At 40.9% G+C, this 26,692-nt stretch overlaps 1 protein-coding gene across 1 annotated transcript in view; it reads right to left on the bottom strand.

Moving 5' to 3' along the window:
* Positions 1–10,026: 10,026 nt before the first annotated feature.
* Positions 10,027–26,692, bottom strand: part of NUP210L (nucleoporin 210 like) — a 68,079-nt gene continuing 51,413 nt past the window's right edge. Inside the window, exons 36-42 of the mRNA XM_075187452.1 lie at positions 26,347–26,473; positions 23,877–24,026; positions 20,416–20,654; positions 17,562–17,754; positions 15,895–15,999; positions 11,507–11,569; positions 10,027–10,289 (exon numbers count right to left, since the gene is read on the bottom strand). Of these exons, the coding sequence (XP_075043553.1) occupies positions 10,207–10,289; positions 11,507–11,569; positions 15,895–15,999; positions 17,562–17,754; positions 20,416–20,654; positions 23,877–24,026; positions 26,347–26,473 (960 nt within the window). The 3' untranslated portion in view covers positions 10,027–10,206. The remainder of the gene's footprint in view (positions 10,290–11,506; positions 11,570–15,894; positions 16,000–17,561; positions 17,755–20,415; positions 20,655–23,876; positions 24,027–26,346; positions 26,474–26,692) is intronic.

The raw sequence follows: 26,692 nt of genomic DNA, 5'->3' as shown, positions 1-26,692 counted from the left end.
ATATTTTAGCTGAAAAACTTGTGATTGTAGTGATTCATGTTATTTTATTATAAATTGATTTGAATGTTTAGTTTTGATCTATAGCGCTGGGTTTTGTTTGTTCCTTGGTATATCCTTGTATTGTAAAGCGCTACGGAATATGTTGGCGCTATATAAATAAATGATGAGGATGATATCCTTATTTGTGAGGGATAGCAGCCGTCTTCTCTATAGCAGCTGAGGTCAAATACTTTGTGTCAATCCCTACTGCCAACATTTGGATAGGGAGCATTGGGACAGGGGATCATGGTCACAACACAATGGGGGCTTTTAAAGCGCTAAGCTGCCCGATTCTCCCCTCCAAACTCCTTCATTGTGTGCGCACAGCACCTGTTCACCGTGGTGAACAGAATACCCCCCAACGGGACAACACTGCCTTGATCGGGACAGCAGGACAGACCCCTCAAGTTGGGATTGTCCCTCCTAAATCTGGGACGTTTGGGAAGTATGCCAATCAATAGGTCTTTCTGTGTGCTATAAGTTTGACATATCATGCAGTATCATCATGAAGTGATATACGGATCAGAGACAAACAGAACGGGGTTACTATGTAGTTATAAATGTGCTTAAGTAAAGCCCACAAACAGGGATTATGGTCCTGATTCATGTTCCGACGTATGTCAGTTTGCATGCCCTATCATACAAAAAATTGCTTTTCGCATGCTCAGAAACGGACCTTACGCCAGTAAATGAAATTGCATGAAATCCATGCCTGAGTGCAAATGACGCTTACGACTACCTAGGACAGTGTTGGCTAACCTGTGACACTCCAGGTGTTGTGAAACTACAAGTCCCAGCATACCCTTCCAGCAATAAGCTGCTATATATTGGCAAAACATGCTGGGACTTGTAGTTTTACAACACCTGGGGGTAAATGTATTAAGCTCCGGGTTCTTCAACACCCGCGGGTGTTGAAGAACCCGGAGCTTAATACATTTACCCCCTGGAGTGTCACAGGTTAGCCAACACTGGCCTAGGACGTGAGAGGTGGAACAGGGAAGGTAAGCTGCTGATGAACGTAGACCATGCACAGGAAGGACGTGACGACGCAGCTGCGGCAGATTCAAGTACATTTGGTTTCAGAAATATCACTTGCAACAGTTACGGGACAGGTGTAAGTGCCGACTGACAAGGCTTAGCCTTGACTGACAAGGCACTAGCTAGCACAAAACATGTGCTTTCAAGGAAGATAGACTTTATAAATGCATTGTATGTACAGTACACATTAAAAGCTTCTTTATTTATGTATTTTATGTAAAAATATATATATTCTTTTAAAATTTTAAATTGTATTAATTATTATACTATTAAGAGTTGTTCATTTATTTTATCATGTAAACTTTTTTTTATGTGTTCTGATGTGACCTTTCAGTGAACGGGCGCTTGCCGTATACTGCAGCTTGTTGTGTGTTAAGACTAACAGGATGAAACAAATAGTTTAAGACCGTGTTCCTCAACTCCAGTCCTGCAGGTTTCCAGGTGACCAGTGATATAATTATACCACCTGTGGAGCTGTTACACTGTATCAGTCAGTAATGATTACACCTGTGGAGCTGTTACACTGTATCAGTCAGTAATGATTACACCTGTTCTCCAGGAAGGAGATATGGAAAACTTGTACTGTTAGGGGTACCTGAGAACTGGGTTTGTGAAGCTCTGTTTTAAGACAAAACCTCTGCAGGGCAGTAAAGTATAATTCAATTATGCAAATTATACTTAAGGATGCATTTCAGTGACAAGAGACACTCCTTATTTTGGGCCTGGCCAACCTGTGACTCTCCAGGTGTTGTGAGACTACAAGTCCCAGCAAACCCTGCCATCCATCGGCTGGTTACCTACTGGCAAGGCATGCTGGGACTTGTAGTTCATCATGAAAATCATTATCCTCTTTTCTAAGAAGATGAAAGTTTAGGTCTCCTCCCCGTATATTTCTGTGTAGTGTTTCCATTCCCATATCTCCCAACTGTCCCAATTCCTGCGGGACAGTTCCAATTTCAAGTGGACTGTCCCGCTGGAGTCTGGACAGTTGGGAGGTATGCCCACAGAAATGTTACAGAGAACTCTCGGTTAGTACAGTACCACGGATTTCGGTTCCAAGATGAGCTTCAACAAAATGGCCACCACCGTGTGCAGAGACAGAGTAACTGGAGGCAGAGCTGCCTCTGATCAGCTAGTGAAAGGGGCACCTCTATGCAAATGAGAGTTATGGCTTCAGGGCAATGGATTGTTGTATTGTTACGTTGGGACCAGCACATGTCTTCTGCCCAAATGACCAGTTCTAGCTAGTCGTCAAGGAGACAGGGGCGTGGTCATGTCATCTCTTCCCCTCCAAACACCTTTATTGCTATTTCACTAATTAGACACCACAATCCCCAATGTGTCACCTTTCTTTTAGTTTGTTTTAGCATGTGTAATAGTTTTTCATATCATGTTGACCCTTCACATTATTGTCTATCAAGTGACACAATGACTCCTTATTAATTCTCACAAATGGCCTTTATATAAATAGAGTGTGTCTCATGTCACTTTACTGTACTCCTAAGCAGTGGTGGTGCTATTGTCTTAAACTATTTGATTAATTTTAATGAGTTACATTTAATGTATTAAGGTTTTCACATTCACAAAATAATCTCTTAATAACTAGATTAATTCATAGTGGTTGAATATATCACTTTTTGTCCAGGAACAGGACATTCCACGTATTTAATTCACAGAATTACTCACAATAACATGCACTTACTGAGCATTCATATACAACAGCTGTGCTCATAGATATTGTATAAGGGTACCTTTGGGGTTATTATTCACTTGAAAATGTTTCTTTTTTTATTCTGTATGGTCTACATTAATATATTTTATGGAATTATCAATATTTCATAAGTACATTGAGTTTCTCAACATCATTGGGAGTATGTAATTGGAGACGCTGCTGTTCTGGGTGTAAATTATTAATGTGAAACATACAATCTCTATTTAAGTGGCTTTATTTATGTACATTTATAACAAACATAGAAACCCTGTTCTTTGTCCCCTATATAAATTTATGATGGTACTGTATGATACATCATGCTTATAACAGTACTCACATGTCCCTTACTTACCTCTTACACCTCCCTCACTTTGCCACCGGAGCCCGAGCAGAGGAAGGAGGGAGAGCACCCTACGCTCTCGCCTCCTCCTCTGATTGGATTGTCTGTGAGCTCCCTGCGTTGCGTAGAGAAGTTCACATGGTGCGGTTGCTGCCAGTCAGTTGGGCAGCACGGTGGCTAAGTGGTTAGCACTTCTGCCTCACAGCACTGGGGTCATGAGTTCAATTCCGACCATGTCCTTATCTGTGAGGAGTCTGTATATTCTCCCCGTGTTTGCGTGGGTATCCTCCAGTTCCTCAGTTTCCTCCCACACTCCAAAAACATACTGGTAGGATAATTGGCTGCTATCAAAATTGCTCACTCTCTCCCTCTCTTCTTTATACAGTGCTGCAGAATTAGTGGCCCTATATAAATGACGATGATGATGACGACTGTGTTCCAGCGCCCCTGCTTGTGCCTGAAACACTACTATAGCCACATTTTAAAGTTCAAAGAGCCTTGGGTTGCCCACCACTGCCTTAATGTATCTAATAATATAGTTGGGCAGCCATTTAAAATTTGTTTTGTATTACTGTGGACCAGGGATGCACAACGTTTTTTGTTAAACTATCCACAATGGGAAAATTGTACTTATTTGAATGTGCCACAAGAAAATGTTAACTTGGTTCGAAACATAAAATATGCAGAATTTACTACAAGAACAACGGGTGGCAATTATACCATAGGTCTCAATATTTCCAATGTGGATAGAAGTGTGTGGGTGTGGCCATACAATTAGGGGGCATGGTCACATGAGGGATGGACATGCCTCCCCTCTAACATATTTTACCCCACCCCTCACCTTTAGCACCAATCTGTCTTCATTCATCTATCGCAGCATTTTTGTCTATTTGGTGAGGAGGCTAGTAGGGAGGAAGGAGGGGGGGGGGCAGGCAGAGGCAGCTAAACTTAGGGGTATATTTACTAAACTATCGGTTTTAAAAAGTGGAGATGTTGCCTATAGCAACCAATTAGATTCTAGTTATCATTTATTTAGTACATTCTACAAAATGACAGCTGGAATCTGATTGGTTGCTATAGCCAACGTCTTCACTTTTTCAAATCCACAGTTTAGTAAATATACCCCTCGGTCTCACAAGATGAGACTTTGACTGTGTCTTACTCCCAATGCAAAGCTCCAAAGTAGAGTGATATGGTCACTGTGGAAATCGAAGCACAGCCCGGGCATCCTGGGTTCCCCCGTATCTGTCCCACTTCCTGTGGGCAGCAAGTAATGACCTTCCGGGCTAATTTGACCTATGGGTTTTGCATCTATGCTGTACAAGTTGTAGTATGACACACAAGATTATCTGCCACCAATATCTTTAGCTAATTTTGTTTTTTGCACTGACCACGTAAGGGGTGCAGGCTCAGTAGATGGAGAGGAGATGTTACTCTTACAGTGTCGGTCACCCCACTCACTCCGGCAGTGAGCTGTGACCGGAGCGACAAGGAGAAGGTATAGGTTAATTGGTCCTCTAGTTGGCTTTCTTACAATGATGACTAGATAATGACGCTTGAAAACAATACAAGGTGGAGCATACAATTAGTTCAGCTTTAGAATCATTATCATTCTGCAGTATTAAAGACATCCTTACATATGACATTTCTCAGATTATGAAAAAATATGTTTATCCTGCTGAATGAATTAAACATTTTTCTTTGCGTTCAGTATATACAGCACATTACAGCCCATTTTGAAGAGATTATCATGGGAGTTTCGTTCAGCTTCCTGACATTGTAGAACTGGTGTCAGACAGTATAATACACTCATTATATACCACTTTCACGTGCATAACCTGATGCCTCATTCATGGGATTTCAACAAGAAGTGTTTTCATTTTAGTGGGTGTGTAGAGTTGAACTAAAAACAAGCAAACCGAAAGGATATGTATATATGTATGTACGGATATAAGTAAGTAGAAGTGGTATTGTGAGGGTAATTACACACAGGTGATCATTCTGTGCTGCAGAACTAGGGTGGAGCAGCTTTCAGTGGGGTGTCACTATCTGGGACTTGGAGGCAGCTGAACCTGCGTTGTGGGTGCTTGAGCACCCCCAATGTTTGTGCTTCCGCAGCAACTGACCCTATCTATGCCTGGCAATTTTTTTTCAGCTTTATGTGGGTGGGAGGGAGATAACCCCCAATCACTTTGCAAAGTTGACACCCATGCTTCGATTAGATGATGGAACATACGTGGCAAATCTTCATAAGGAGAGCATTCTGGAGATGGAGAATGGCGAGTAATAAAGGTTTCAGCTGGAATAGAGTGGTAGTAGTGAAAGATACCAGCCCTTGGCGCATCCAACCCTTTCACTCTTACCTTGCATGCTACATGTGGTGGCCCATATGGTAAAGATGGAGCCAGGCAGACAGACATCCTTCAAGGGTGATTCTGCTTGGGACTTCCTCCGCTAGCGATTGGCCTTGTTGAGTTGTAAGTGCCGATCAGTTAGAGAACCACTTTCAGCTATAAATACACTCTGGTTAAATGGTTGTCCGCTCCACGTTCTGCATCCTACTTCAGACAGGTCGGTCTGGACCAGGAACATGTTGAAGATTGGATCCGCTAAGCCTCTGCAGACTTTTCTACCTTGCGGATCAGGAAAAAGCTGGAGGACATTGGTTCTGAGGAGCAGTGATTATAACCACATTTAAGTTTTACATCAACGTAAGATAATAAATACTGGAATGCACTAAGGAACGATAGACCATAAGTTATGTTCCAGGGTTACTTGCCATATTGGTTCCCCCCGATCTGTGATGTCAGCACATTGTTAAGTAACCATAGAATGTAGCTTATGTTTTTTAATTGGCTTCTGCCATTCTGCGTGACCAATAGACAGCGTCGGACTGGCCCACCGGAAAAATCACCGATAGGCCCCGCTGTCTTACGGGCACACCCCCTTCTGGACGTGGGCGGAGCCCATCCAGCTCACCTGGGGGTCGGTGTCCCCTCTGTCCTCCTCGGCGTTCCTGCTGCTGCAGATGACTAGCTGTCAGTGACAGCCAGTCATCTTTCAAATAAGATCGTAGCTGCAATCATGTGACCCGCCCCCTCCTCCTGTTAGCTGACTGTCTTATGCTCCCGCCGCCGCTGAAGGACTAAGGACCAGAGAGGCTGCAGCAATCAAAATATGGGTAAGTAGATTTTTTTATTTTATTTAATATTAGTGGATATATCTTTTAAATGCAGCATGAGACAGAATTCTCTTATATATATATGTGCTCTAGCTGCTGGGAAAGCAGAGGCTGACTGCAGAGAATAAATATATATATATATATATATATATATATATATATACACGTACGTACGTACGTACGTACGTACGTACGTACGTACGCGCGTGTGTGTGTAAGTATATATATATATATATATATATATATTTACATGTGTATATATAAGTGTGTGAATTGGGGACACTTGCGTGGTATATGTGAATTTCGGGTACTACTGTGTGGCATAACATTGGGGGCACTACTGTGTGGAGTAACATTGTTTGGGGGTACTACTGTGTGGCGTAACAATGTTTGGGGGCACTACTGTGTGGCGTAACATTGTTTGGGGGCACTACTGTGTGGCATAATATTGTTTTGGGGGCACTACTATGTGGCATAGTGTTATGTGTGTATTGTCGCTAACCAATAACGATTGTCGAACCTCGATTTGTGTTTCCAACGCACAAAGATTTATTCGCAAATAGTAGAATAATATGCTCAAGCGAAGTGATAATAAATACAGCCGTTACTTATCGCAGGCGCTCTGGATCCAGTGTGCAGTCATTCATTCCTGAAGTCTGGGGACAAGATGTCTGAACACTAGATGTGAAGCTGCTGCTTATATACACACAAAAATACAGTAACACAATGAAGATGGTATAGCTTGCATCTATTGGTCCAGGTCTCAGGAAGGTCCAAGTGGTTGTCAATCATTGGCTAGTTCATCCTAAGGAATCTAAAGGAGGGGGTCACCTCTCCAGGGGGTATGCTCGGCTCTTCCCGCCAAGATTCCTTAGTCTTAAGTAGTTCATAATTCCCTATCATTCATAACTTGTGTATGCACTCTGCGATTCCCTCGTAGAGTGAACCAAACAGTAGGATATGTAAAGAGGTTTATTATGATACCACTCATATGATATGATTCCTTCAACCTGTTCCATGTATTTCACTAATATGCATGTAACTCTAATATAACATATAAGTACTACTATATTTCGACATAACTGACTATGTGTTGCAACTACCATTAATGTGTACTATTTTATTAGTATGCGTGTTAGTGCGAATGTATGGTAAAAGACCAATTACTGTTGCTGCCACGTGTAGTGGATGCGTACGCCCTTTCATGCCGTAGCGTGCCCTTGTACGTCGTAACGTACCGTACGCATCTTTTCAGACAAAGACAACCAAGTTTGCTCGACTTTAATTGAAATGACTTTATCCAATTTGCTGACTTCGACAATAGGGGGCTGCCTATCTATACTAAACTATAGTGAGGGGGGGCTGCCTATGCTAAACTATAATTAGGGTGGCCTGCCTATGTTAAACTATAGAGAGGGGGGCTGTACAGAGAACACTAAAGGGAGGGGGTGAACGGACCTTTAATTTAATGCTGGGGTGCTTTGGGTCTATAATTGAATGTGGGGCTGAGTGTGGGGAGGAGGGCTATCTATTAAATGTGAATATTAATTATTTAATGCTGGGAATGGTCGTGGGAAATGGATGTATTAAACATAAATGCTATTAATTTATTGCTGGGGCTGTTTGGAGGGAGGGTAATAGGTTTATTTATTAAATGGGAATACTATTAATTTGATGTTGGGGTTGGTTGGAGGGAAATAGATCTATTTATCAAATGTGAGCACTATTACTTTAATGTTGAGGCTGGAGAGAGGCCTAATTATTAAACGTGGGTGCTGTTGATTTAATGGCAGGGATGGTTGGCGTTTCTAAATGTACCCATTATTTTTTTTTGAAATAGGGCCCTCAACATTCCAGGATCCAGACAAGCCGCAACTAAAGAAACCAGCAGCCACAGGTGGTAAAAGTGACAACAACAGGTAGGACAGTCTGTCAAATGTTCTGAGTCTAGCGCAGGCTTGGCTAACTTGTGGTACTCCAGGTGTTGTGAAACTGCAAGTCCCAGCATACCCTTCCAGCAATAAGCTGCTATATATTGGCAAAGCATGCTGGGGCTTGTAGTTTCACAACACCTGGAGTGCCACAGGTTAGCCAAGCCTGGTCTAGTGGGACAATCTTGATTTTTGGTGACTGTTCTGCCCAATCTAAGGGGCAGGTCAAAAATGTGTATTCTTTATACACACACTGCATTCTTTATATACTACACTAAGGTGCTAGCTGTCCTTCGTGGACTGAGCACTCCCCTTCTAGTGTCTGGTCCCGCCTCTATGATGTCTGACCACACCCCAGTCCCCCGGTAGGCCCTTCATGCCCCAGTCCAACACTGGCAATAGATGTCTGCCCGGGGTGCATGAACATCTCAGGCTGGCTCTGCTTTGATCTCCCGCTTATCATCTTTGTTTGATCTGCAGGATTTTCACAGAAGTTTCTGGTAGTTGCAGTTGGATCTTTCTCATGCCTAACATGTTCTCAAAAGTGTTGGCATAGTGATCCATCTGAGTTGTGATGTGCCGCTAAACACCTCTTTGTAATACTACATAGTAATGTTACTATGTTGATGTAATTTACATTGTGCCTACAGTGTATTTGTAATAGTTCCCTTGCTGCTTCCGTTGTATTGATTTAAACTATAGATGGTCAGACTTGGGCACTGCATGGTAATTTGTCACTAAAACTCACACTTGAGCTCTATGGCCACCCCAGCATTATTTTTAATATATCTCCATTCCTGTTACTTGTGTATAGCTGTACCATGTTGTTAATGACATTGTATATTAGCAATACTTTTACTAATGTAAAACTAGTACTCTGAGATGCTGTAGTCGTCTTCTCCACAATGCAGCCTCTTGTGATAGGTATGACCACAGGAACCTCATTAACGGAGGTGAATGTTTGCCTGTTAGCAGCTGTAAGTAAACAAAGCATACATCTCTTTTGTCTTGCCTCACTGGATTTTCCGGTTTTGTTAATAGTTTGATAGAGATCTACCAAAGAATAATGTTTGTTTGTTTTAACTTCTCAAACATTTCCAAAAGTGCATGTTCTTCATATCACTTATCAGGAACACAAGCGTAATCCTTAGCGACTGACACATTCTAAAAGATCCGTATTTATTATATCACCTGTGATTCTGTGGGAAGAAATGGATAGCATGCACTGTACAAGGTGCCTCATTTCAGAACAATAGAGCCTTCTGACAGCTGGCCCTACAGAGAGTTCTCTTATAGGGTGTAATGTTTCTCAGGACAATATCACATTCCCCAAACCATATTTACACAATATGTTATGTTTCTTTGTAGAATCCATTCAGAGATTTCACCAAGTGACATTGCTTTGCCTTCACTGTCTGAAATGACGTTGGTTTCACTAAATGAAACGACTGTAGTCCCATTGGCTAAAGCTGGTGCAGTTTTACCTTGATGGAGAAGATGCCATTGTCCAACCCCAGTAAAGGCAATAGCAGAGTAAAGCAATAGTAATTTAATTTGGAAGAAATAAAGGAGTAAGTTGTTCATGCATATTTCAGTTTATGTACAGAACATACAGGTTGTTATTGGTAAGTATGTCCACAATGAGCAAGTAACAAGTTGGCAGAACTACTTTTACCCCACACTATGAATACCGCAGAATACTTTATATTACAACCGGCTGTTCACTTCTGTGTCTATAATAATATGTCCCACTATAGCTGGACAGCATTGGCATTGAACATAACTTTGCGTCCATGTTGACAGTGCTGGTATTTCATGTATGTAGGATCTACAAATAACCGAAAGACAACAGGAACAATGAACGCATTCTTTTATTCCGATGTAATTGTTTTCCACTTTGAGGTCCTTATGTAAAGTATTGAGTTAAGAGAAACAAGTATACGTAATGTGCATAGTTTGCAGTACTTTAGTATCTTATGCTCCAGAGCCACCCACGAGGGCTGGGCCTCCTTCTCTGGTTGTCTGCTGGGCCTCTATCAGGACTGTAACCTGGAGATGACAGAAGATGGTTCATTGATCTTCCCCGATAAGTCTCTTACTATTTCAACTATTGCGCATCTCCTGATCTCCATGCACTTTATTCAGAGGCATTTACCAAGGAGCGCAGAACAACAGACATTAGGACATTCACTTGCATGCATCAATTCAGTAGTAATTGCCCATTTACAAACTTCAGCTACCTACTAAATAAAATGTATGCATTTGTTACATTCCCCCAAAGGCAGGGGCGTAACTGGCAGTCGCCATGCCCCATAGTAAAATTATTTTGCATTGGAGTGGGGTCCAGTAATACGTATCTGCTCACCGCTCCATAGGCCCCGGTCCTGCTCTTGTCCATGAGCAGTGTAGCCATGTTTGTGCTTCCAAATCTATCACAATGTACATTCCACAGCCACTATGCATCCCCCAAAGAGCGGAGCTGGAACCTCTGGAGCTGCTGAACACTCACTGCCGGGACCCAAAGCCTAGCTAGACCAATGTCCAAATGGGCTACCATGAAAAGGTAAAGGCTTATCGATTTGGGGGCATGACAAAGTCAGTGGAGCAAGTGGGTGTCGTCTGGCTGGATCAGAGGCATCACCTAGCGTAAGGTAAATTGTGCCAATTTTCAAGTTGGAAAAGTTGGATGATAAGAGTATAGTCAAAGGGGGTGGGGTGATAAACATTTGCCCACTTTAAGAGAAATCATTGTGGAAGCCGTCCGTCAAAAATAGACTTATATAAGTCAATATTGTTATTACTTTCATTATTTCTGAATATATGCCTCTCGTGTGGAGTTCTAATGTGTTTTTCATTTATTTGTGGTACATACTGTTGGAGAGAAGTGCACTCCTATGCTGTCTCCCCTCTCACTCTCTCTCTGTTGGTCCTCTAGTGCCAACTTGGGCAGGGGAATGTGATTAATGACATCAGCATCCTACTGCTGTATGACCCTGCTGTATGACCCTAACTGCATTCAATAACTGTTACAACTGCTGCAGCCTTTAACCCTGTGTATACCTGCATTCCTGCTGTTGTTCCTGTTCTCAAACAAACCAACAACTTGGTGAAGTTTAATGCTGTGTGGACTAGCATCCCTATCCAACACTGCTAACACCTTACAGACACCAAAAGGTTCTGCCAAAAACATACCACTGTAACATGTCACTCACACACACACACATACATTCTATATCTGACATGTAAGGTATTATATTATAACTTACGTTGTGACGTTGACAGATAAACAATTGGCGTCCTCTGCAATTGACTCACTAACCAATTGTATGCTGGAGAAAAAGAAGAAATAATTATGGACTTTTTCCTATATAAGACTAGATAGTTTACCTAAATATTTTATGACTAATATCAGACATCCATAACCCCCAACAGCCCTGATTTTTCAGTGTTCTAAAGGGGAGTGTCTCATCAGGGAAGGAATGTGTTCTTGTTGGGAGGTATGGAAAGAAGATTTTGCCAAAGAAAAGAATGCTGAGTGATTTTTATCCCAGAAGATTCTAAAATACATAATTCAGAATTCCGAGAGTAGGTCATAAAGTGCTATAGAAATACTTTAGCGCGATTGAATGTGATATATTGACAGGGGTATTGCTAGACCTTTTACACCATTGTCTCAGGCCAGGGTTCCAAGTATAATGACCCGGTAGTTTATTTCTTTAAATGTATTTATGCCATATGATTTATCAATAACATATGATTACAATTCTAATATAGTTTATATAAGCATAAACAGTATTGCACTGTCAAAGCAACTATAAATAGTTTATATGGCAGCCATATAAATTAATCATAGTTTATATTCATTTTGCAGTGGTGGCAACAAATTCAAACTCCCTTTAATTGTGTAGTAATTGTGCCTCTTGATTGAACAGAAGACGTGGCTAATTCAATCATGAGACTTGCTTATTACACACATCCATCTGAACTGATGGAATACACCAGTGCCGTCATCTCTCTATGTTGGTGGACACCAGTGATTGTGGGTGTTTGGTAGGACCGAACCAAAGGGGCACATGGAGGGTTGTCCTTAAGTAAACTGGGGTCGTTCAAAGATGACCAATCCGTTTAACTAGTTATATATGTAGAATTCAAACTTATGATATACATGAATTAACATAATTCGTGTAAATTTAATCCTTGTGGATGCAATGATTTTTGCAGATTAAATAATTACTTTTTGAAATGGGTGAAACTATTTTGTTTTTATAGATCGCATGAACACAATAACATCAGATATATCAATTTGTACTACTTTGGTGAAACAATATGTGAACAGAATATTTCAGATAACACCTTTTGTCATTAAAAGAATATTTTCAACAGTTGGATTTCCAATAGCAACTTTTAATTTGTATTATTGTGTTAGTCAATGGGACACATTGAATTTTCCACAAAGTGATGCAATGTGTCCCTTGAACAATCCAAGGAGACACATTGCATCTGAGTTGTTACTAAAATCCCAGCTCATAGAGATACGAGGGAAAATGAACTGAGATTTCTGTACCGTATTGGCCGGCAGTGTGCGCAAACAGAGTTTGAAGTTTAAGTGATGTCTTAATTAAATCACTAGCCTAGGCTATAATACAAGCTTTTATGAGTACTTATGTTGATTAACTTGATGCAAATGCAGGACCATCAGTACAGAAGACATCTTTCACAATTTCCGTGCAACATATCACAGCAAACAATCAGTGTCAAACTTGTCCACTCCTGCACACTATTAAAAACTATTAAACACAATAAGTCATGGAAAAACATTTCTTTACTGACATGCATGCAGTACAAATCCGATGATGACAGAAATTCTACTCCATCCACACAAAAATCAATTTCCAGAGACATATAGCCATATAGGATATAACAATATGACCAGACAAAAGTGAATTTTCCGTAGTTCAGGTTGCGAAACAATTTGTGATATTTAGCTGATATTGAGCTGGGAATTAATTCACAAATTGTATATTATTGTTTAAAACAAAGAAGTAGTTAATAAAAATACTTTTAGGTGTAAACAATTGTTTGTAATGTATATTTGTCAATTTTCTTTTTATTTAAGTTACTTTTAGATAAATATTTTGTAAAACGAGAGCTTAAGAAGTAAGCTTTGCCCAAAAACAACATTTTAAAAGATAATTTGGCTGTGACTTCGGGAACTACATGCACTGATTCACTAGATAAAATACTGAACAGCATATATTAAGTTGTTAGTCCCAACTCACATGTGCTATTGGAAATCTGCCTTTAAGGGGCTCATTTAATTGTGATTATGCCAGCAATCCAGGGAAATAACTCACTCACACACTGTTCGGTATAATAATCATAGGCAAACTGAGGGGGGGTTCCTAGTGCCTGGAAACCCCCCCCCCCCCCATCCAAGCCTGGGGCACTGTATAATTGAGGTGGCTGGACCCTGCTCCCGCTTCACACAGCTCTGCTTGAACAGGGAGAGCTGCGTGCACCTAACAGTAGTGCACACAGCATTGCCTATGTATATTATGGGGATAGGAAGAGTTGGAGAGCAGCCAAGCACTGTCTAAAATTATAGCCACGCCCCATCCATGCTGGTCACGCCCACTGGCGGCGTGGTGTGGAAACCCCCTCTACAAATCCTGCGTTTGTCCCTGTGGCTGCCACCCCAAGTGTTGTCAGTCATCCGTATGCAAAATGCAGTGCCCTTTAGTTTTAAAAAAGAAGGGGGTGTTATTGAAATGAACCCTATTTCTCTACTTTCTCTACTTTTTCTAGAATGGAGCTGAGGAATTCTTCCGAATGCTGGTCAACCGCTCCATCTCACATTTATTTCAGATAATTTTCATGAGGGCTGAAATGGTGGCAAGGTTCTGATTTTTTCCAGGAAATGGCTATTAAACAGGTAGCCTTGTTAATGACATATCTGATGAATTTATTAAGGTGTTTAGGTTGGTCTGAGATACTTAGTGGGAGTAGAAATTACTTTGGTTGACAACCACAATAAGATTTCAAAAATTAAATATGTAGCAATTCCAGACTAAGTGAAATATTAAAAACCTGAGTAGAAGAGTTGAAGCATATATAGGCTGTGTTAAAATTATTACCTGGGAGTCATCGCAGCTAATAATTTTTAATGGAATTCACTCAGATAGTAACGTACAGAGAAAGTCACTCCATGCAGTATTATTCCTTATTACTGTATGATCAAATCCCCTAAAGGTTAGATGAGGAAGTGGCAATAATCTTCTACAATTGGTATCTTATTAGTCCAGATGGTCTATTTCCTTATGATATAATGGTAACCCGGGTTGGGCACGGTTTTCAGATGACGACAATCCCGACAAGCTTCAGACCTACACCAAAAATCCGATTGCATAAAAAAACGAATAAAATAAAAACAGACTTACCTGAAAACTGAAGCTCCAGATGTCCGATGGCACCGGCATGCAGACGGGCAGTCATTCCGAAGACTCAGGTGTCCGGCACTACAGCTTGACGTCAGAGCGACCTACATCAATGTTAATTTAAAGATGCAATGTCTGGACCCCGCAGGTTAAGTGTTTAAATACTTAACCTGCGGGGTCCAGACATTGCCACTTTAAATTAACATTGCTCTAGGTCGTGCTGACGTCAAGCTGAAGTGCCGGACACCTGAGTCTTCGGAATGACTGCTTGTCTGTGTGCCATTGCCATCGGACATCTGGAGCTTCAGTTTTCAGGTAAGTCTGTTTTTACTGTATTCATTTTTTTATGCAATCTGATTTTTTTTTTTTAATAGGTCTGAAGCTTGTCGGAATTGTCGTCATCGGAAAAACGATTACCAGCGGGTGGCCCAATTGCAACATTAAAAAACATAAATAGTTGTTCATGTCAAATATAGCGTTTAGATGCTGTTAATTTTCAGGTTAACATACAGGAAAGATTGGCCTGTAACTTCCACGGGAGGTGGACTCCTTACCAGGGACTGATTAACTGGTAAGGTTGCCCCAGGCTTGTAGCAGCCCCTCGCTTTCCACACCAGGCTAATATGCGGTAGGTAAAAACAAAATAGTCCTTGATTTAAAATCCGGCCTCCTTCACTCCCTACCAATGTTTATGTTCCCATGTTTTAGAAACTACACTCGGCTTTTTAAAAGGTCTTTCCAATTATTTCATTTTCATTAAAATCAGACTTGTATGGCAGAACGGATTGATGAATGAGAACTACTGGGGGTGAAGATGCGGAGGAGAGGGGGCTGTCATGACTGCGCCTGTCTGCATCCTTCTCGCTTATCCTCCAGCGCCCGCCCAAGTATGACTCATTGTCTTCAGCATTTACCATGTACAGGGATGGACCATGGGCAGGGCAATACTGTATATATGTAGACCTTGGAGGGATGCAAACGTACACTTTTTAAGTGTGGAGATCAGAGAGGTGGCTGACTGAGCGGCTCCGCTAATGTAGTCACATCATCAGTTAACTGCAGGCAAATGTATTGTTAGGGGCCCTCACAAACCTTAATCCGGCCCTGTTTCTTGCACATATATTTGCTATAGTTGACTCTTGGATTGAGTGAAGTATTGTGGACAGCTTGGTTCCAGGGAGTATTGGTGTTTTAGAAGAACCTAGGTTTGGATAACTTACCAATAAACATGGCAGAAGTAGAGGCCAGGACAGCAAATACGGTGAAGAGTATAACATGGAAAGAATCTATTAGTTGTGATATTAACCCAGTCTCTTCATCTTCATCTGTAATATAAATAATTGATAGTCATCATGTTGGTCACAGTATAGAATAATAAACATGCCGCCTATTCAAAAACTCTCGGGTATATTTACTAAACTGCAGGTTTGAAAATTGTAGTTATCATTTATTTAGTACATTCTACAGAATGACAGCTAGAATCTGGTTGCTATAAGCAACAACTCCACTTTTTCAAACCTGCAGTTTAGTAAATTTACCCCTCAGAATCTACTTTATATCAAGCCATTTTGTACACAACATAGTAACTGACTATCATCTATATATGCCTATTTGCCAATTTGTCATTGATATACAGTATATCAATTAGTGGCACAGTGGTTAGTTCTGAAGAGGGCCCTATCTGTGTGTTGTTTGTATGTTCTCCGTGGGTTTCCTCCTGGTGCTCTGGCTTTCTCCCGCAGTATGTTTTATTCAGGTTATGTTTATTGGCTGCTCAATAAAATAATCTCCAGTTTGTGTGTGTGTGCGTGCGTGTTCGGGAATGACTGAACAGGCAGAGTATGAATAATAGGCATGTATTCTTGCCCTCCAAAAATCCACTATGCACATAACTGAGACCAAAGACGGGACCCAGGCGGCCTAAACTTTCGTTTTTAAAGACCAGTAAAAAGTCGGGTTGCACTCAACAATATATCTGACAGTTTAAATTTTAGAACTTAAAAACATTTTATGCATTTTTTTAACAACTGTAAATGCAGAACACGGCCTACACCACATCCACAGAATCCATAAACGGACCTGCAGAAATGATGCTCCTCAAAGTATGTTTATCAGGAAATGTATGTGATGACTGGGGAATAAGGCAAGATCTTCACACTGAGGCTTTTGCCATCCTTGCTGTGACTTGCACGCTAATAGATTTATATCTCATGGTGACATGTTGCCTTTATGGTGCTATAGTCATGTGATAGTGACTGTTGCATTGTGATTGGCTTATTTTTGTTTGCTTGACAGTGATTGGTGTCCGAGTCTACTGGAAATGTTTCTATTATCTGTATGTATGAATTTCAACTTCAGATGGTTCAATTCTCGTAATGCACGCAATTGACACAAGCAAACAACCTTATAACTATAAAAAGCAATAATTTCATTTAATTTTATTCTGATTATTTTTTTAAAAAAATAATCTATTTTAGCATATTTTGATTGTATTTTTGTTTTAGTAATTAAGTGGTTTCAATTTCCATGTCTTATAATGATGCCACTGGACTATGCAGCTTTTCTGTCTTTATATAAGATATGTGAAAGCTATGCATCTGAGTGATGTCACCAGTTCCTATGAATTGATACAACGCATATTAATAAATAGTAATTAAGCTCACAAAATAGCTACCCCCACTGTTATGAACAGCCGTCATATAACATAGTTTTTATATAGATGTAAATGTTATTATTTTAGTTATACGTTTCTATATAGAATATGTTTTGTATTGACTTTATATGCAAAGCTTAACCATAGCACTAATGTGATATAGAACAATTACTTCTTATTAACATTTTGAAAGACCTGTTAGACTGTAACCTTATGCAATGGCGTCATACACACCTTCCACTGCCGCCTTTACAGGCAGCGCCATGTTCTGTCCGGTAAGGTCACAAGAAAGATTAATAAACAGCGGCACTGCGGACATCTGAATGGATCGAAAGTTTAAAATAGAGACAGGGAAGAGGACGAGTCCTGGACGCTTTACTGAAACAATGGCCTTTCCCAAGGAGACGTCAGGAAAACTCGGAACAATCTGCAGAATAAGAAGTAATATAAAAGTATTAATGTGAGATTGGTAACGTGTATATACACTTATCAGCAACAACATTAAAACCACTGTGTAGTGAAGTGAATAACATTAATTATCTTGTTACAATGGCACCTGTTATGGGGTGAGAAATGTTGGGCAGCAAATGAACAGTCAGTTCTTGCAGTTGATGTGTTGGCAGTAGAAAAAAATGGTCAAGTGTAATGATCTGAGAGACTTTGACAAGTGCTAAATTGTGATGACTACACAACTGGGTCAGAGCATCTCGAAAACGGCAAGTCTTGGGTGTTCCCGGTATGCAGTGGTTAGTATCTACCAAAAGTGGTTCATGGTAGGACCACCAGTGAACCGACAACAGACTCATGGGTGCCCAAAGCTCATTAATGCACGTGGGGAGTGAAGGATAGCCCGTCTGGCCCAATCTCGCAGAAAAGCTACTGCAGCACAAATTGCTGAAAAAGTTAATGCTGGTTATGATAGAAGTTGTCAGAACACACAGTGTATCACAACTTGCTGCGTATGGGGATGTTTAGCAGCAGACCAGTCAGAGTGCCCATGCTGACCCCGGTCCACGGCAGAAAGCACCTACAATGGGCACATGAATTCCAGAACTGGACCATGAAGCAATGGAAGAAGGTGGCCTGCTCTGATGAAACACGTTTTCTTTTACATCACGTGGATGGCTGGATACGTGTGTGTGGTTTACCTGGGGAAGAGATGGCACCAGGATGCACTATGGGAAGAAGGCAAGTCGGCGGAGGCAGTGTGATGCTCTGGGCAATGTTATGCTGGGAAACCTTGGGTCCTGACATTCATGTGGATGTTACTTTTCAAATGTACGACCTACCTAAACATTATTGCAGACCAAGCACACCCCGTATTTCCTGATGGCAGTGGCCTCTTTCAGCAGGATAATGCGCCCTGCCACACTGTAAAAATTGTTCAGGAATGGTTTGAGGAACATGACAAAGAGATCAAGGTGTTGACTTGGCCTCCAAATTCCCCAGATCTCAATCCGAACTGTGGGATGTGCTGGAAAAACAAGTCTGAGCCATGGAGGCCCCACCTCGCTACTTACAGGACTTAAAGGATCTGCTGCTAACGTCTTAGTGCCAGATACCACAGGACACCTTCAGAGATCTTGTGGAGATAGACTAGAGCTGTTTTGGTGGCACAAGGAGGACCTTCACAATATTAGGCGGGTGGGGGTTTTAATGTCATGGTTGATCATTGTGTGTGTGTGTGTGTGTGTGTGTGTGTGTATGTGTATATATATACATATGTGTGTGAATGTGTATATAATATATATATATATATATATATATATATATAATCTACATATGCTGTATGTATGTCATAGCAGGCTTCTAATTAACAGAAGGATAAGGATGAGTATTTTTATATTATTTGTATTATTATATTATTTTATATATTCTGTTTTACAGTATTATATTTCCCAGAGTGCAGAAACATTTGCAATATTAGGTCAATTAGGTTCTAATTACTAACAAACAAAACACTGTCATTTGAAAAAAAAAAAATTTGAATAGTATAAACGTTATTCATAATGTTAAGGTATTCAATTTATAGTTGTTTGTTACTTTTAACAACATTTTAAATGACCATTTTGTTGAGATTTTTTTTCAGTCTCATTTGCCAATGTTGCATATTCAGTAAGTTGGTAATTCTGCAGTGTAACTAGTAAGTACTGTGTGTAATACACATGGCACAAAGTAGATATCCCAATTTAGGAAACATAATACACTAGGATATATGGACTGTGTGAAAGATTCTGTTTTAGAACAGTAGAGAATCTGGCTGGGAATTAAGTAATTGTACATGCTAATGTAAGATATAATGAGGCCATTAATGTCCTAAAATAAATGTGTAAATATATAGGGCCTCATTCATCAAGGACAGCAAATGCCGGTATGTACTGTATGTTGCGTCAAATTGCTCTACGCATGCCTAGAAACACATTATACGCCGGAGCACGCAAGTGCTCGCAATTCATCCTCAAGCGCAATGGACAATTAAGACAACCTACGAACACGGAGGGGACTGGGCTTATGCATGTAGTCATTGTACAGTAAGGGCGTGCCAAGCTGAACCACACACCGCAGCGTCCGATTCAAGCTTTGGGCATCTCTATGGTATGTGTATTTCTGTTGGATCACTTGCACCAGCTACAGGTCAGGTGTAATTGCCGAGTGATAGTGATGATGACTGTGTATACAGCCAGAACATGTGTTTGCAATCAGAAGCAACTGTATACATGTTTTTTTTTGCACAGTAGACATTAATAGCATCTATTTAATGGGGGAGGATTATTCTGCTTTTTTCTTTACCGATAATTGAATATATTTTTTTTTCTGTGTGTACTGCTGGTAGTTTATATTACACATATGTATTGTTTATCCCCTGTAGGGTCTTGTCTGTGAGAGCAGAGCGTACCTAGACCTGTATTCAGCAACAGACGTTTCTTCAGAACCGCTTGTAGTTGAATAGGGATGTGCGTTTGCCCAAATTACGAGCATTTTTTAAAAAACACACAATACGCTCGTTTGTGCTTACTGGTCAATATTGTGTTCTTAATCCGAATGGCCCTTGGGAGCAGAGCTCTAGTGTACGGTGTACAGCTCATACCTCTATTTTCTGTATAACGGCACTGATTCCGTAAAGCCGGATGTAACCCACAACTTTATGGCTGCTGAAAACCAACTTTGATTGGTTCAGATGGAAGGCTGGATAGAAAGGTACGTGGAGCACCCCGCTCCCTCCGTCCACTAGTGATGCTTTCATCTCCACTACAGTCTCCACGGTGCTCATGGCCTGCAGTTCTACGTCAGGAAGTGGCCTGATGGAGATCACACAAACATATTGCCCTGCAAGTACAACATACGCACTCACAAAACTGTGTCTTAGGGCCAAGAAATAGTATAAAAGTTGTCTAATCGAATTTGTATTTCTGCTGAACAACAAAGCAATACATCCTTCAGACTTTAAACATTAATGTTGTATTTACATTTACCAACTGCATATGAGATATATTTTTATCTATACTCCTACATAGTACCAGTCAAAAGTTTGGACACATCTACTCATAAAAGGGTGTTTTACTTTACTATTATACAAAAATGTGTAAAATAAAAGTCAGCAAAATTATGAAATAACACAAATTTGTGACCAAAAAAATGTTAAACAAAACAAAACAATCTTATATTTTAGATTCTTCACAGTAACCAGCCTTTGCCCTGTAACAGCTTTGCACACTCCTGTCATTCTCTCAACCAGCTTCATGAGGTAGCCACCTAGGAGGCTCCGAGAGTCTTGAAGGAGTTTCCACATAAGCTGAGCACTTCTTGGCTGCTTTTCTTTCTCTCTTTTGTTCAACTCATCGCAGACCATTGTTACTGGGTTTAGGTCAGATGACTGTGGAGGTCGGGTCATCAGATGCAGGACTCCATCACCCTCCTCCTTTGTCAAATAGTTCGAACACAGCCTGGAGATGTGTTTTGGGTCATTGTCCTGTTTGGAAAAATAAATGATGGCCATCTATGGGCAAACCAGATGGGGTGACTTGTCACTGCCGAATACCGTGGTAGCCATGCTGGTTAAGTGAGCATTTAGTTCTAAGTAAATCACCATCTGTGTCACCAGCACAGCATCTCCTCTGCCATGAACCACACCTCCAGACATCATCCACTAACCTTCCCTGTGTCTCACGAAGATACGGTGGTTGGAACTGAGAATCTCAAATTTGGACTCATCAGACCAAAGGACAGCTTTTCACTCGTCTGATGTCCACTGCTTGTGCTCCATGACCCAAGCAAGTCTCTTCTGATTTTTCTCCTTCGGTAGTGGTTTCTTTGCAGCTATCCTACCATGAAGGCCAGATTAATGCAGTCTCCTTTGAACAGTTGATGTTGAGAGGTGTCTGCTGCTTGAACTGAGTGAAGTATATATTTCTCCTCTAATCTGTGTGCTGTTCATAGGCGATTTCTGAGGCTGGTGACTCTAATAAACTTATCCTGTGCAGCACAGGTTACTCTTGGTTTGCCTTTCCTGCGAGATCCTCATGAGCGCCTTTTTCGTAATAGAGCTTAATGGTTTTTGCCAATGCACATGATGACACTTGTTGCAATTATCCGGAATGATTGACCTTCATTTTCTTAAAGCAACAATGGACTGTCGTTTATCTTTGCTTGGCGATCTATTCTTCCACATTATGGACTACTACAACCAGAAAAGTTGGCCTTCTACCAAATAGGGCTGTTTAAGACTTACCCTACTTGTCATAACACAACTCATTGTTATTAGGCATTAACGAGCAAAGCAATTTCACAAATTAACTTTCAATGGCACACATTTGCTGAAGTTCAATATGAAATTTACTTGTTGGGAGGAGTATTTGAATAAAAAATTATTTTTTTCATTAAAAATTTATTTTTGAAAATAAATTCATACATAGGCATCAACTTAACTATTTATATTTGTCTGAGCTTGAAATGAAAATGTCTTTACGATCATGAGAAACATACTTTCAGTGAAGTGTCACCATAGCACTACCCCCTACTATAAAATAGCTTAAATTCACGGCATTGAATGGCAGGGGCTGGGCTTAATGGTGCAATTGTGTCAATAAGCTCTGCCTCCAAAAGTGTCGAGTAGGTTGCCTACTCGTCCAGGAGTTCGGGAGGACTCCCCAAAATTCGGGAACTAAATAGACAGCTGTCTGTGGTATCAGTGCATTCTTCATTGTAATGTAGACTGACACTAGGCAGATTTGCAGATTTATTTATGAATAAAATGCAGAAGTCTTAGTTACACACATTTGCAATTATATGAGAAGCCATCCACAACTACACAGTGCTCTGTTAAACAGATGGTCCTAAACCTTTACAGTGAGACTATCCAAATTGTGTAATATATTAATCTGTTGTTAAACTGTACGCAACTTAACAAAGACTTCTGCATTTATTTTAAAACGTCTGCACGTATTCTATTTATAAATAGTAGTCAGTTTAATATTTTTACTGTCTGATAGCAGTGTGCTGGAGGTTGTGTGCGATTCTTTTCTGTTTGCTTTATATATTGATTGAACCACTTTGATTTAGTGTATTGTTTATGAGATTTTGTGAAGTCAGTAGCTGACAGGGACTGCTGGCTCTTGGAGTGGCTGCTTTTTGGAGGCTTCAGTTATCACTCCTGGTAAGTCAGCTCTCAATTTAAGACATGAATATATGACCCAATATGTTAAGGGTTAGGACCATCTGATAAGCATGAGCACAGTTAAGTGGCAGATTGACTATTTCAGAAGAACCATAAAATGCAACTTGGCACTCCCATACAGGAAGGTGGACCAAGGAATGGGCGCAGAGAAGTCCAGAGATATATTTCCCACATAAGGCATCAGTAACAGTAAAAAAATGATCACAACTAGACTAAGAAGTTAGTCCTGCCAAACGTGTCCAGAATCTTTGTCTGGTGTCTAGGTTTAGATCAGCAAACTGAATAAAAGGACCAGTGACCTGATCCAAGGACAGTGGCGGGTGAGGAGGTTGACTGAGGCGGTACACCTGTCACTCCGTAACGCAGGTGTCCTAATGTGAGCTCAGGGAGGATAGAAACCTCCCATGGTGGAGAAGGACAAGTAGGTACCAGATACCAGGTATGGCATCCCTATGCCCATAGAAATGTCCCACATTGCCATGGCAGTGAAGTTGTGTTGGATTTTGAAGAACCGCCTGCATAATGATATAAGCTGGTAAACATAATATATTCGCACCAGGGCTGGCTATTTAGAGATCTGGACCTTGGGCTACTGTCCCAAAAAACCCTATTATTATCCACCCGTGATATTGGACAATTGGTCATTATTAATGCCAGGACTCTATCAGATATAAATCTACAAAACCTTAGACTTTCTCTGGAACTCAGATGGAGTAGGCAACTATGTTTTCATGTGACAAAATATAATTATTGCTGACCCCCTTTGCTGTATTTATAACATATTAAGCATATGAAGTCCATACAGTTAATCAGAACCCTGATTACTCCTTACCACCTCATTTGCAGTTTCTGTATAGGGGAAGATCTGCCCATACCTGACTCCGTGCTGAACGCTGGCCTGGTCTGGAACAATTTTGTGGCTGAGATCTGCAGGGATTTGTTAGTGAAGTGCACAGAGCAGAGCAGATGATCAGCAGGTGTTAAAATATCCTTAATCACCTCCACCTGAGCGTCACTGCAAGGACCTAGCAAATAGAAACATGGGCATAGTCAGGCAGCCATTTTGTGCACTCATCCAATATTGAAGACCATGCAGCCTTCAGCCTCGGTGATGTCACTAATACCTAGCGAACTGATAGGCTGCATTCTCATAACTATTGGTCCCGCCCACAAAATGGCTACCCCCTTAAAATTGGTAGGGAGCAACATTTCTCTGGAACTCCCTACAGAATTGCCTTGGACCTATAGATAAAATACAATATGAATTATGGGCTAATCACCGCTACTGCTGTATTACTAAATACACAAAAGGCCATTTTTCATGCTACCACGTGACTGTACTTATTTGAACTGGTTTGCTCATTGCTTAACTAAATAAGATGGCAGCAACTATGGGGATGGATTTTTGGGGTGTTTGTTGCTGAATGCGAGTTAGGGGCAGAAAAGTCTCTTAATCTACAAAAGAGATTTCCTGTTCTATAACAGGAAGATATTTAGAATGACCTTCACTGGGTGATAGTTGCACTTTTCCGGGGGGGGATATTATCACAAGAAGACCGATCCGGGAATGCATGACACATGGATGTGAAGGGGTTAATCAAAACTAAATCATCTGGCATATCTAAAAATGACTGCAAAACAAATTAAATCTATCTTACATTCTATTAACAACAAAATGCTGCCACCAGCTTTCTTTTTTGCCAAAATTCCCCTCTTCTCTGACCCGAATGCATTAGGTGTTCTGGTATGCTAATCCATTTTACAAACGTAAAACAATTTCTATTGGCTCCTAATAATATACCTCCTCTCCCTACTGGGACAAAGCAGAGACATATCATAAGTTCCACTAAACCTGGCTTGATTGTATTTGTACGTGTACATATAAAACATGATTTGGTTATATTGATTCCTAGGGGAGAAACATCATCCCTTTAGGTTCGTTATGTGGAATGTATTTATAGAAACATCTGGTTACTTTCAGAGGTTACAAAATTATACAGGTCTTCACAAACATGTATTGTGGGGAGTATTGCTTTGATCAGTTGTGTTTCACATAAGAAATATATGATGACTGAAATCCTTGAAGCGAAACGTTTCTTTATACCAAAGTTTGGCCTGTCTTAGAAGTCGTAACCTATGCTCGAAGTTCTCCAACTGATAATGGGACAATCAGCATGACAATGAACAGATGTTTTGGACTGAAGCAAATAAACACTTCTCTGTTCAGTAACAGGAGAAATTAGAAGAAGCATCAACATTTTATTTTCAGAATTATTCTGATCTGGGTTTAATCATGATAGGGTGTTCCTAGTTTATTAGATGGCTGCAGAACCCCCCCCCCCCAACCTTCAAAATAACTACTTGATTTTTACATGTGCTGGAGATCAGTTATCTGCCTATATTTCCAATGAGATCCCTTTTCACCAACCCAGTACACTTTATATATGAAAGTGCATTTTTTTTGTACTCTTAATAAGGCCCGGCGCTCCCATTAGGCAAGGTTAGGCAATTGCCTAGGGCGCCGGGCTCTGCAGGGCGCCTGAAAATTTAAAAAAAATGACTATGGTCATTTAAAATTGTGCGGAAATCCACGGAGGAGAGGGGGGAAGGGGTTATTAATCTTACCTGCATGAAGCTGCTCCTCTCTGCTCTGTCTCCTCCCCTCCGCTCACTGACAGTGACAGGCCGCGATGATGACATCATCACGGCCCGACAGTGTCTGTGAGGGGAGGAGAGAAGACAGAGCAGAGTGGAGCAGCTTCATGCAGGTAATATAAAGAAAGACATGGGGAGGGGAGCTGAGGGGAGGGAAGCGCAGCGCCAATTTTGACAGGGTACCCACGGCGGGGGGGGGGGCGCCGATTTTTAAAGGGGGGGCGCCGATTTTCACACTGTGCCTAGGGCGCCAAGGACCCTAGCACCGGCGCTGCTCTTAATACAAAAGTAACATGAGAATGGAAGGCAGCCTAGATGTCCCTTTACTCTTAGGACATAAAGGAGGCTCGAGTGAGCAGTATTTTAGGAGAAAAGTGTGAAAGTTAAGGGGGTGATCCTAATTGAAATTAGGCAGGATTTTGAAGTCCCATCTTTACAGATGCCGGCATGGACATTCCAAGTAGAGTCCACAATCCCAGAAGTTGCACAGAGTTTGCACCTGGGCACTTCCCAAAGTGGAACGTTGGCATGTTCCTTGTTACGCACTCGGTGGACAAATAGGTGCATTGGTGCTAAAAAGGAAAAACCACTAATGTCCACATTCTTCCACTTTTTGTAAATAACCCTGAGAGTTAATAACAAAAGTAAATAACAGAGAGCAGAACATATGGAAACATTTCCAGACATTACCTTTCAGGACAGGCTCTGTGGAGCTGGTAGAGACAAGTATTGTATATTCAAGTCTGCCAGGGAAGTTCGTGAGGTGTCTTTGCGGCATAGCACTTAATATGAGGGACTCTGAGGGTATGATCGTCACCTGGAAAAAAAATACCATGTTTCTGTGTCTCCTCTAAATTGTCTTACTGCGCTCAGTGGTCTGATCTAGTTTTTAAGTGTTTCACATCAAGTGCACAATTTGGCACAATGTCCGAAGAACCAATCTGTCCACTGACCTGGAAATATATATATATATATATATATAATGTGTATGTAGATCTACAGCGCTCACGTAATTTATTATTATCGTGCATCATGT

Source organism: Mixophyes fleayi, chromosome 10, assembly GCF_038048845.1.
Source record: "Mixophyes fleayi isolate aMixFle1 chromosome 10, aMixFle1.hap1, whole genome shotgun sequence".
In the NCBI taxonomy this organism is placed as follows: Eukaryota; Metazoa; Chordata; class Amphibia; order Anura; family Limnodynastidae; genus Mixophyes; species Mixophyes fleayi.
The sequence above is the reverse complement of the archived record's forward strand: the minus strand, read 5'-3'. Positions and strand labels throughout refer to the sequence as shown.